This window comes from Antennarius striatus, chromosome 15, assembly GCF_040054535.1.
Source record: "Antennarius striatus isolate MH-2024 chromosome 15, ASM4005453v1, whole genome shotgun sequence".
In the NCBI taxonomy this organism is placed as follows: Eukaryota; Metazoa; Chordata; class Actinopteri; order Lophiiformes; family Antennariidae; genus Antennarius; species Antennarius striatus.
In genome coordinates, this window is record NC_090790.1 from 1,394,602 (window position 1) to 1,406,860 (window position 12,259).

At 45.6% G+C, this 12,259-nt stretch overlaps 1 protein-coding gene across 1 annotated transcript in view; it reads right to left on the minus strand.

Moving 5' to 3' along the window:
- Window positions 1-257: 257 nt before the first annotated feature.
- The window catches only part of ror2 (receptor tyrosine kinase-like orphan receptor 2), a 42,247-nt gene continuing 30,245 nt past the window's right edge, over window positions 258-12,259 (minus strand). The window contains exons 2-8 of the mRNA XM_068335032.1: window positions 11,741-12,028; window positions 9,331-9,361; window positions 6,203-6,324; window positions 5,762-6,076; window positions 5,202-5,456; window positions 3,903-4,108; window positions 258-2,951 (exon numbers count right to left, since the gene is read on the minus strand). Of these exons, the coding sequence (XP_068191133.1) occupies window positions 1,500-2,951; window positions 3,903-4,108; window positions 5,202-5,456; window positions 5,762-6,076; window positions 6,203-6,324; window positions 9,331-9,361; window positions 11,741-12,028 (2,669 nt within the window). The 3' untranslated portion in view covers window positions 258-1,499. The remainder of the gene's footprint in view (window positions 2,952-3,902; window positions 4,109-5,201; window positions 5,457-5,761; window positions 6,077-6,202; window positions 6,325-9,330; window positions 9,362-11,740; window positions 12,029-12,259) is intronic.

A 12,259-nucleotide genomic window follows, 5' to 3' on the forward strand; every position in this document is an offset into this window, starting at 1 on the left:
CTGGCGTCGTGCCCAGAGTGTCCCCCGCCTCACGCCCCAAGTTAGCTGGGATGGACTCCAGCTCCCCGTGACCCGCTACAGCAGATGAAGGGGTAGAAAATGGATGGATGAATGGATGGATGTCAGTACATTCTAACAGGATTCTTCAACATTGCAATCAAGTCATTCTATTCATCCAATGTTGGCAGATCCCATTCCATCAGGTGTAAGAATATCAAGCTACCTGCAGTGACAGTAACATAAAAAAATCACGAGCCTAGAAAATATATTTTTATTCATGTGACTATGTGAACATTATATGAGCAAAAAGCTGCTTAAAAAGCAAACTTGGTGGAGAATACATTGTATTAAAACAAGGCTTAGTAATCTTTGCCAATAATGAAAAAATACAAACAAAAAACACATTCAAGATGAAGTACATAATTTGCAAACATGTAGACATTATTATCAAAGTTGTCATTTAAGTATTAAAATATTAAAATTGTGGAATTGCCACCAGCCTGAAGAATTCATACCAATAAGCTACAAAAAACAAGACTTTTTGTTCTTATTTGTTTCAGAATACATTTAATATAATTGCTAAAAAAAAAAATCCAATATCCTGTTTCAAAGCTGTTTTCATCATACATTCTATTTTTAAATGATTGTGGCAAACCAAAAAATAAACCCTAAAAATGGTCACAAACTTGTGAAGAAATGAAAACTTGTCAATCTAGAGTCCTGTTAGTAGGACGACGTGACTTTATTTAGAGACGCTACATTTGATGTTTTTGTTGGGGGAAGCCGGGACTTAGAGCATAATTCTTACCCTTATTGACTGTTAGTAAATCACTTTGCTCGTAACTGGAAGTAAGTGACATGACAGTGTAGCTATGACGTGTCTCTGCGACATGCTGCTGATCAACACCATCAAAAATGAAATAATTCCAGACTGGAGAGAATCCTCACAGACGTAGACCAAACAGCCAAAGGAAATGAGAAGCTGCATTAATTTACTGTTGGGTGAGTGGTTTCATTTGGTATTTATGTCACCTGCTAGAGGTGTAAGGCAGTATTCATCTGTGAGTTTCTGATGACAATGTTAAATATATTTAAAAATACAACACAAATAAAAGATGACGTCATTTTAGGCATCCTTTCTATGCTTACATTGTGTTGTGCTGTTGACCCATTCCACTAAATAATATCGCTGAGCTTGTAGGGTCGTATTCCTGTCTGCTTTTCCAGACTTTGGGAATTGTGGCTGTTTAATGTAGGTTATGATAACACTAAATATGGATACATATCCTATATCACCCCACTTTAAAACATCTGAATTATACCTTTGAGAGGCACAAACATCAAACACAGTTGACATTCAAATACACCAGTACAGTCTTCAAAAATCAAATACAAAAAATTCATTCACTGTTCTGCAAAAATGGTCACTTCATTTTACACTGCATTAGAATTATTATCATGCACAGCACACAGAATATATTAGCTCCACTGCCCTTAACCTATGTTTCTGAGAAGTGGATTACCAATTCATCAGTCTGTGGAGGGTCACTGTCTCCAAGCAACTCTGTTTCAGGCACTGACGAGTTCTTGTTCAGATCCAGCTCTTCCTGGGGCGTCTTCTCAGGGACGTCCTCATCGATGGCCTTTGAGTCATCGTTGAGTAACGCTGCCCGCTCCGTGGCAGAAGTGTTGGAAGGGGCTGTGGTTGCATAGCCTGTAGACGTGGATCCACTGCCACTATGGTGAGAACCAGCTTTGGGCACCATCTGCAGTGGGTGGTGGATCTGCTGCTGTGGAATTGGCATGGGTATTTGCATTGGGTAGAAGTTCTGCAGGTAGGGGTATGCTGGCATGGGGTGATATCCATTGACTGGGATGTATAACTGTGGGGGCACCATTGGCTGATGCATTTGACCCTTCATGGACATGAACTGGTGCTGATGGAATGGTAAACTCTTTTTAGGGCTGGTGTAGCGCAAGGCGTTCCCTGTGCTGATGCTGATGTTGCTGACAGGACTGGTGCTCAGAGAGCTGGTCTGAGTCGTGTTGCTGGTGCCACAGGTCTGAGCGTTGTAATTTGACAAGCTCTCCCAAGAACACAGACGTGTGTGGATGTCTTTGAAGCGAGGCCGTCTCGCAGGGAACTCACTCCAACACTCCAGCATTAAAGTGTAGATCCAGGCGGGGCAATCATCTGGGCAGGTCAACAGCTGGTGGCTTCGTACCATCTCAATGACATCCTGGTTGGCGTAGCCACAATACGGCTGCAAACCATAGCTGAAAGTCTCCCACAGCAAGACACCGTAAGACCACACATCAGAGTCGGACGTGAACTTGCCATACATGATAGCTTCGGGGGACATCCAGCGAATGGGGAAAGGGCTTGAACCAATCAGACTGTAGTAATCAGCAGAGTAGACGTCTCTGAAAAAGCCCAGATCCATTATCTTGATGCTCAGTTTGTCAAACACCAGAATGTTTCGAGCAGCGAGGTCTTTATGGACCACCTGCTGGCTGGACAGGTACTCCATCCCAGCAGCAATCTGAGTGATGATGTGAAGGAAGTCAGCCTGCTCCAGTGTGGACTTGACTGTCTTGTCATCATCTGAGCTTCCAACATCTGAGTTGGGGGAGCGCATCACTAGATACTCATGTAAGTCCCCAAAGCTGGAGTAAGTGAAGGTCATGCTCATTGGGTGGTCTTTGATGACCACCCCCAGCAGACACACAATGTTCTGGTGCTGTCGCTGACATCGAAGGATGGCCTCCTGGCGAAACTCCTCACAGAGCGCAGCATCAGCTTTGTCTTTTAACGTCTTGATGGCCACCACCTGGGTCTGCTCACCAGGTGCGTTACCGTACAGGTGGCCCTTGTAAACCTTCCCAAACCGATCCTCACCAAGCTCCTCCATAAACCGTACTGCTGATATGTTGATTTCCTGCAGCTTGGCCTAGAAAGATATAGCAGAAAATAAATCAATGTCTAGAAGTAGGTGTACCATGTTTGTCACAAGGTGTGTAGAACACAACTGGCTCTGTATTTGAAGCATTTCCAGTGGTGTAGACAGTCTTATCTACACATGATAAGATCATGGAGCAGATTCCTCTGCATTTTGTTTGTGCGACTTAGAATTACTCAATCTAGGGAAGTTTGGTGAGATGAGAGAACAGTTTCCAGGATAGTGTCCTGAAAAGTCATTGCTGTGATCAGGGAAGACTGAGGTCTGAACCTCAAGTCCTGTATTCAAACCAGGACTGGCAGAATAACAGGGGAAGTCTGTGTAAGTTCTTGGTTTGGACACTGCAGTGCCCCCACTGTATAAACTGTTATCATTAGTGAAAACAGTTGGAGCTTCTCCTGTTTAAATAGGATTAATTCTCACACCTGCAACACGCAGCCAAGCTTTTGCTAGTCTTTCAGAGTGTTTGACACGATCACGTAACATTTTCATCTGTTCATTATGATTTAACAGCATGAAACATTAAAGTCATTGCTGGTATGAGCAACAAGACTCCCAAAAAAGGGGTAACTGCATGGCAAACCTGGGGTCCAGAGGTAATTTTCAGAAACTCCAAATAGTGTAATATTTTAATTATAATTCTTTTTACGTTTAAGAGAGTATAACCTTTGCTTTTCAATATTATACCTTGGAAATTCAATGCCTGTTTTGTCATGAATTGATGCCTACTCACAAAGGTGACTGACCATGTGATCAGTGGTTTGAGTGTTTGTTTTAGACGGACGGGGCTTTGTTAGAATAACCCACACAGTGTTCAGTGAACGTGAATCCAACGTGTATGCAGCTTTGTCAGCAGCATCCAAGTCATGTATTGATTCTGTGCGTCCCAGCGCCGGTCGGCGGCCTGAGGGTTTGGACCACAGTGACTACTCTGTTGTGTACCTGGGGTTTTTGCTGAGTGAGGAGAGACAGCTCCACCTCCTGGTTGGGTGAGCTGCTCACCTGGCAGCGAGGTGAGGCCTCCATCGACGCCTTTTGCTTATTGCGACACATGCAGACCAGGAAGAACAAGCAGGCAATGAGCGATGGGATGGCGATGGCTGGTATTAGAATATACAGGACCTCCTTCCTGGGGTTCTCTGGGGGATCTGGAGTTGGAATATAAAGTTAGTTGGTCAGTTGTGCTGGTTTGTCTGTTGTCTTACAACACAGTGTGATACCTGATTCATTCTCTGCAACATCATTTAAGGCTAAACTGATGTTTTTCTGGGGCGTCAGTCTATTCTTAACAGGACAATCCACAGGTAAAGACATGTCATGTGGTACAAAAGGTTTAAATTTCAGCATGTGAGATACGCACTAATGCAAGTTTTCATGATATCACATGGTATTAAGAATAACTACAAGCTCTTGAAGCCACTCAGGTAGATTATTACACCCACAGTCACAGCTTTGTTTTCTTTGCAGTGCACTGATTTATTTCATGTCGAACTGTCCTGGGTCGTTTCCAGCGACTCTTTCTCGCTGTCACAGTTTACTAAAACACTGTCACTTTTGGACTCTGTTTATGAGAAGACAGGAGGAGCAAAGCCAGTGTTATTTCCACAGAAACATCTTCTGAATGGTCTGAGGCAGCCATGAGGTGAACTGGTCTGTGTTCTCTCTAGAGACACCCCAGGCATCAGACTGGGGGGTGATGCCACCATCACAACGGTGTGCATCTATCTAATACACAGCTGTAGTAGCAGCTCAGTCCAGTAAGTCGGGGCTAGGGACCAGAGGTCACAATGCTGAGGCGCCCTTGAGCCAGGCACCCCCCTCCACAAGTTGCTCAAATGGGGTGCACCACAAAGAAGCTGTCCATCAATCTGCCTCCCATCCTACACACTTTGCATGCTGCAGGTCCCGTGTGTGTGTGTGTGTGTGTGTGTGTGTGTGTGTGTGTGTGCGTGTGTGTGTGTGTGTGTGTGTTTCAGGGACATGTACACACATATACACATCTTTCACAAACATACTGTATACTAACCATGAGTGCAAAAAACAAAACAATTCCCCCAGGGGGTAAAGGGGGTAAATACAGGGTACTTCTTCATCTTCTCCTTCTACACATACTTTACATACACATACTACACAAATTTGGTATCCTGTTTGAGTTTGGGCTGCTCACATCTACGTATCTAAGTCAGATACCTGTGCTGCTGTGACAGTGAACGATTGTACTTCATGCATCGTGTTACTCACTGCAGGGCTGGATGTCGCACAGCTCCACCCTGACCTGGGGGTCGAGGGTGAAGCACCAGGGAGCCTCCATCTGTCCTCCTGGGTTCCTGCAGAAGTTGTGACTGCCCCATAGTTCAGGGTATTCCTGTGACAGCTGGTGGCTGTGGGGGTACTGGGCGCTCCAGGGCTGGCAGTGGTGACCGGACCGGGTGGTGCTGGCGGCCCCCCTGTAGTCGGCGCCGCTCCCGTTGTAGCAGCTGTGGGCTGAGCGGGAGTCTGTGCAGACAGCAGAGGGGTTCACCTTAGAATACACGCGTGTTTGACGGGTTTCAGGGGTCAGTCATTAACACAGCAGGGCAACCCCACCCCTAACCTGTAGAGGGCGCCTCAATGAATCCTGTTCACTCATGTAAACTCAAATCTTCACACTGTTGCAGAGGTGTTTCCTGCTTCTGATGAACTCGTTTGAGCTGATGGTGGTGTTCCTTTCACGAGTCACTTCCCTGCAGATTATCTTAATCCCTGAAAGCTAATTTCACAAGTGGAATGTGTAATATTGTGTGTGTAATGTGTTCACTGACATGGGCCCAGTTTGTCCGGGGGCACCCCGATCCTCATGCAGGAGGCGGCGTTGGGCGAGCCAGGCGGGGGCAGCAGGTGGCATTGGGGCAGCTCCAGCTGCATGAGCAGCATGGGGTTGGACCGGGCCACGCCGTACTCGGCGTGACACAAGTCGTTCTCCAGAGCCTCACACTCGTCTCGACAGAGCTGGCGGCGCTGGGGGCCCCAGGAGCCGTCGTCACACAGGGGGAAGACGTAGTAGCAGAAGGACGGGATGGCGAACCGGGAGCACTGGTCGGACAGCTGGGTGGAGGTACCGATCATGGTGAAGGCAGCTGGGAGGAGGTGAAACACAAACACAGGTTTCTGTATCATCACACACACACACACACACACACACACACACACACACACACACACACACACACTAGTGAACAGTGCTCTGGATTAGGGATCACTACCTGTGATGCGGTTTTCCCTCTCTCCCTGCGTCTGCAGAGACTCCACGTAGATGCTCTGGTTACCGATGAAGCGAGCACAGGCGATGCCGCGGTACGGCTGGCAGAAGCCCTTCTCACGTGACCTGGAATAAAAGGTAGATATATTCATGTAGAACAGTCACGCTCTAACGGGGCATTCCTGATTAACTTTTGTCCAACTGGATTATCAGAACAGCTGAACAGCAGGGGGGGAGCCAGTAGATCGGGATTAAATTCTCCAGTCACAAGGACCAGATGTGTCTTTATGGCAAATAAAAAAAGGAAAAAGTACAACAAAACAATGTATAAGGAGCATATTATGATAGTATCATGGGTGTTATACATGGTTTTGTTTCTGCTTTTACCTGCACTTTAACAGTAAACTGTCAGCTGTGAACTCATTACCTCCACTCGTAACTGAAACAATCAATAGAAAACCTACACCCCCCCGGAGAAAATAATCAATGATCTGAAAAGAAAATGCAGGAGTGCTGAGAAAAGATGGAGACTAAACCCACTGTTCATGATGGGATTCACGTCAACAACTCCAAACCAACAATAAAAAGACGGATCTCCAACTTCTCACATCTCATCACCAGCCATTGAAACCATCTGTTCCTCTTCTCCAGTGTGACCGTCTTCACAGGCTCTGATGAATGAACTTCTGTAGACACCAACCAGTGGTCTTTGTGAAACCTCTGGACATCGGATCCAGCCTGTTATCCAACAGTCACGTAGTCCAGTTCTCAGTAAACCCTCCAACCCTCCCTTTAGGTACAGTTCACACATCACTTCTTTAAGAAGCAGTTTTTAAACATTATGATTTGCCCTCTTTAGACGGGTATCCCCCCCCCACCATTAAAAAGGCGGTGTTCTCGTTAGCGTGCGTCCTTGTGACTTTTAACACACGATCATCAGACGTGCGTCTCTGGGGTATAATAGGAAGGAATGCACTTCCATTCAACAAAAACATTCACAGTTTATCCTTTTCTCTACCTACATTTCAAACTCGCCATCGTGTTTTGATCCCGCACGAGGTTCTGGTCACGAGACTCACCTGCTAAAATCCACCAGAAGGCAACAAGACTTTTCCATCTAACCCTGTCTTCTTCATCCTCCTCTAACACCACCTGCCCTCTCGTCTTCCTCACTACATCCACCCACCTTCTCTCTGGTCTGTCTCCTGCCCTCACGCCTGGTAGCTCCACCCTCACCACCTTTACCTGTATACTCTGTCCAGCATGTAGTAATGAAGCAGTGGCTTCACACCTCCTGTGGCCATCAGGTGGTGTGATCACCATATATATCACTATACTGACCTAGAGCCACAATGGTGGAGCATATTCTGAAAGTTCCTAAAAATGTATGAAATGGTTTCACTTTGAGTAACTTTTGGACCGTCTTTCATACTTGTTACTAAAACTAGGGGGCACCATGAACCCATTTTACCAGACCCTGTCCTGTAACTGGTGTCACATCATGAGGGTCATCAGCGGGACCAGATGGTTCTGGTTTGGTGGGTTTGTGAGCATCTCCAGCCTTCCACTATGTCGTTTTTGGTTTTTTCTACAGTTCAGCTGTTGCTTTAAAAATGACTGTTGGTAGTTCTGTGAGAAAGAGATCCGTAGGCTGTGACTAGTTCCTTTATTCAGTTAGTTCATCTATTCACGTTTCTTTTTGACCCATTATGTTAGTTTGCTTGTGTTCATGTAGGGTTTCCAGTGTTGGGAACATTGTTCTGCACGGACAAGCATTTAGACTGTTTGTAACCTGAAAGTTCACAAATGAGCCGATCTGGAACTCCTTAGAGCAGCTACAGCGTGGAGTGCTGGGGACGGACTAACATGTGGGTATTCTGGAATAGATTCCTCAGTCAGTAGTCAGACTCTAGCTGGTGGTTTCACACAGGATGGAATGCTGACCTCCTCCATCAGACCAACGGTCTGATGTCTCCTCCAGCCAGTCGGATCAGCCAGTAAGGGAACTGATTTAAAGGATCTCCACACTACACTATGCGATAGTACTATACTACATAGTAGTAACTTGAGATACAAGTTGAATTTGCTCAGTGACTGATCATAAGTCAGTTTACTCGTATCTCAAACAAATTTTTCCCATTTAAAAAGACTAAAATATTCTTAATATTTTCCAGCCTCGTAAAAAAGCCCCCAAACCCCTAAATTATCCATCCATTTATTAACCGCTTCATCCGCTGTCACGGGTAGCTGGAGCCTTTCCCAGCTGGCTGGGGCGTGGGGTGGGGGGGACACTGCTCAGTGCGCCGTGGAGCCACACAGAAACGAAGACGCTCACACCTACGGACAGTTCAGAACGGCCAATAGACCTGAAGCTCATGTTTCTATGTTTCTGGAGGGGGGAGGAAGCCCGAGAACCATGAGAGAACCCACGCAGACACGGGGAGAACATGCAAACTCCACACAGAGCAGGACTCGAACCAGGAACCGCCCTGCTGTGCCGCGCGGCGCCACCGTGTCGCCTGGTCGCCTACATTATATGAAAAACATTCCTATCAACCAGAAATATAAATGAAGGTAAGTGTAGTTTAGGGATATTAATATTCATGCTCTTCTGGTACATAATTAATAATATACAAGTTATGTTAACAATAATAAAGCACACACAAGTTGCATCTTGACTCCGTGGACGACACACGGGAAAGAACGAGATACAATCCCTCACTATTCAAATTAATATGATAAAGAATTAAAGAGTAAAATCTGCAAAAAGGAAATATTAAAAGCATATTCAGTTTGTCAGACACTGTAGATTTATTGATAACTGATAGATAGTCAGGACAATACGGTGACAGTTTCCTCGACTGATGTTACCACACAGCAGAACGTCCCAGTTCCACTTGTGTTCTGTGTTGGTTCTCCACCGTCTGTAGGCTCTCTGGGCTCTCCTGCTTCCTCCTACCTCCAGAAACATGCAGCTTGAGGGAATCACTTACACCAAAACCGTGTGTAGGTGTGTGAGTGTGGACCACTATGAGCCGGCGTCTGAGCCGGGGTGTACCCCTACACTCACCCGGAGCAGCTTGAGACCTGATGAACACACAAACATTCAAACGTACAAAACGATAAACTTACCCTTCATCTGGTCTGTGTGTCGGCATCTGGCCTGTAAAGTCAGGATAAAAACTGTAATTAAACATCAGACACTGAATAAAATTAAAATCAAAGTAAGTTAAATAGGTAGGTAGTCATGTGATACCGTACGCTCATTCTATTGGCTGATGGCATCAGGAAGTGTTCTACGTTCTGTGAGTCTCTGACGTGAGACACCAAAGTGTGTTCAACAGTCTATCAGAGTGTTTATAAGGTAATACAGATAGAAGGTGGTTTCATATCAGTATGGGGGGGTTCAGGAACGTTTAAATTACTGCAAATATTAAAACAGTTTCTTGCTGAATCACAGAATTCATTACTCGCATTAACCGTGAGGAAGGAGGGGTCACTGTATTCTGTATGTGATGTGTTCCTGGTGTAACAGGAGCCTCTCCTGAGAAACGATCACTTTCACCCACCATCACGATCAACGATCAACCATCAACGATCACTTTCACCCACCATCCAGCCCCAGCTCCTGCAGGATAAACTGACCTCCATGGCTGTGGACCCCTACCTCGTGAGCTGGATTACGGACTACCTAACGGACAGACCCCAGTACGTCCGTATGGGGGACTGTTTGTCTTCTATGGTGACCAGCAGCACGGGGGCGCCACAGGGGACCGTTCTATCCCCCATTCTCTTCACCCTCTACACATCAGACTTCAAGCACAACTCGGATACATGCCACATACAGAAGTACTCCGATGACACCGCGATAGTGGCATGTATCCTGGAGGGTGATGAGGGGGGGTACAGGGCATTGGTGGCTGACTTCGTGGAGTGGTGCCAACAGAACCAGCTCCAGCTCAACGTCTCCAAGACCAAGGAGATGGTGCTGGATTTCCGGCGGGCACCTCCCTCTCCACAGCCAGTGATCATCAAAGGCAGTGAGGTGGGGGTGGTAGAAAACTATAAGTACCTGGGACTGCAGCTAGACAGCAGACTGGACTGGTCACTCAACTCCAACTGTGTGTACAAGAAGGGGCAGAGCAGGATGTACTTCCTGAGGAGGCTGGCCTCCTTCAACATCTGTCCTAAGCTCCTTCTCATGTTCTATCAGTCCGTAGTCTCCAGTGTGCTGTCATACGCCATTGAGTGTTGGGGTGGGGGGGCCAGGAAAAGAGATATGGACCGTCTGAACAGACTCATCCACAGAGCGGGCTCAGTGGTCAGGCTGAGCCTGGACTCTGTGGATATGCTTCTGGAGAGCAGGACCATGTCTAAAATTAAGGCCATCATGAACAACACCATCCCCCCCCTACACACCACCTTCTCCCAGCAGAGGAGCACCTTCAGCGGCAGACTGCTGTCACACAGCGCCTCCACAGAGAGGCTGAGGTCCTCCTTCGTGCCCCGTGCCATCAGGGGGTACAATGACTCTCTCAGGAGGAGCGGGGGGGAGGTGGGGAGGTCAGCACGGGGTTGAATATGGATTTAATTTAATTTAATTTAAATTTAATTTTATACTGTTATATATATATATATATATATACAATTTATTTATTTTTTATACTGTTTTATATTTTAATTCAATTTTATACTGTTTAGATTTTATTTTATACTGTTTATATTTTAATACTGTAATATTTTTAAATTTTATACTGTTTATATTTTTAGTTATAGTTTAGTATATAAGTCCTGTTAGTGCTGCATGTGTCTGTCTGTTAGTGTAATGTATGTCTTGTGGTATGTCCTGTGATGTCAATGTTTCCTTTTCTCCTGGTGTTTATCCAGTATTATTTGTTATTTAATGCCTGAGCAGTGGATATATGCAATTTCCTCCGGGATTAATAAAGTATCTATCTATCTATCTATCTATCTATCTATCTATCTATCTATCTATCTATCTATCTATCTATCTATCTATCTATCTATCTATCTATCTATCTATCTATCTATCTATCTATCTATCTATCTATCTATCTATCTATCTATCTATCTATCTATCTATCTATCTATCTATCTATCTATCTATCTATCTACCCCGTTCTAAAGCGTGGGTCAAAGGGTGTGAACACCGTACGTTGGGGGGGGGGTACTTTCTGTCCATTTTCAGTGTGTGTGTGTGTGTGTGTGTGTGTGTGTGTGTGTGTGTGTGTGTGTGTGTGTGTGTGTGTGTGTGTGTGTGTGTGTGTGTGTGTGTGAAGACACCGATGTGGCAATGAACAGCTAGCAGCTCATTCAAAGAAGAATAAATTAAATGACAGCGTCTTCAGACAGGAGCTACTGATCATCTGATTGGACGACAAAATCAACCTTCATGTGACGCTGAAGGTAGATCGTTTTAACTGCGATTGACGTGTCACACCTCTTTTGCCAAAGACCAGTCGCTATTCAGTGGCTTTGGGGGTGGTTTATAACGGGTGTGACAGAGGAATATGACTCTTACCCAGTTTGACATACAGGACGCCTGTCGCTGAGATAACCTTGAGAGAGTTGGTGGCCACACACTGGTAGTAGCCGGTGTCCGTCGTGTCCAGGTCCTGGATGCGGAGCTTGGATCCAGACTCTGTCTTGCGGATGCTGATCCTGCCCTGCTCCTGGACCACAGGGGCGTCGTTCTTCAGCCAGCGGATGGACGGCCGCGGGTCTCCTGCTACTTTGCAGTACAGCGTGGCGGTCTGACCCTGGAAGTGGGTGATGTTGTTGACGGGCTCCTGGAACTCCAGAAAGTGTCCTAGAGGAGAAAAACCAGGAGGGGTTAGAGGTCAAAGAAACATTCAAACCAATGACAAAGAAGGAAAAAGAAAAGCAGAAAAAGAGAAATAAATTGATAAAGAAAAAATAAAGAAAAAAAGAACAATTTTTATTCTTAAAATCACGTTTATTCATAAAAGCCAAATTACAAGATAATCACGTTGACACAGAATCCAAGAGATTCATACAAAAAGGGATTCACATCCCAAAA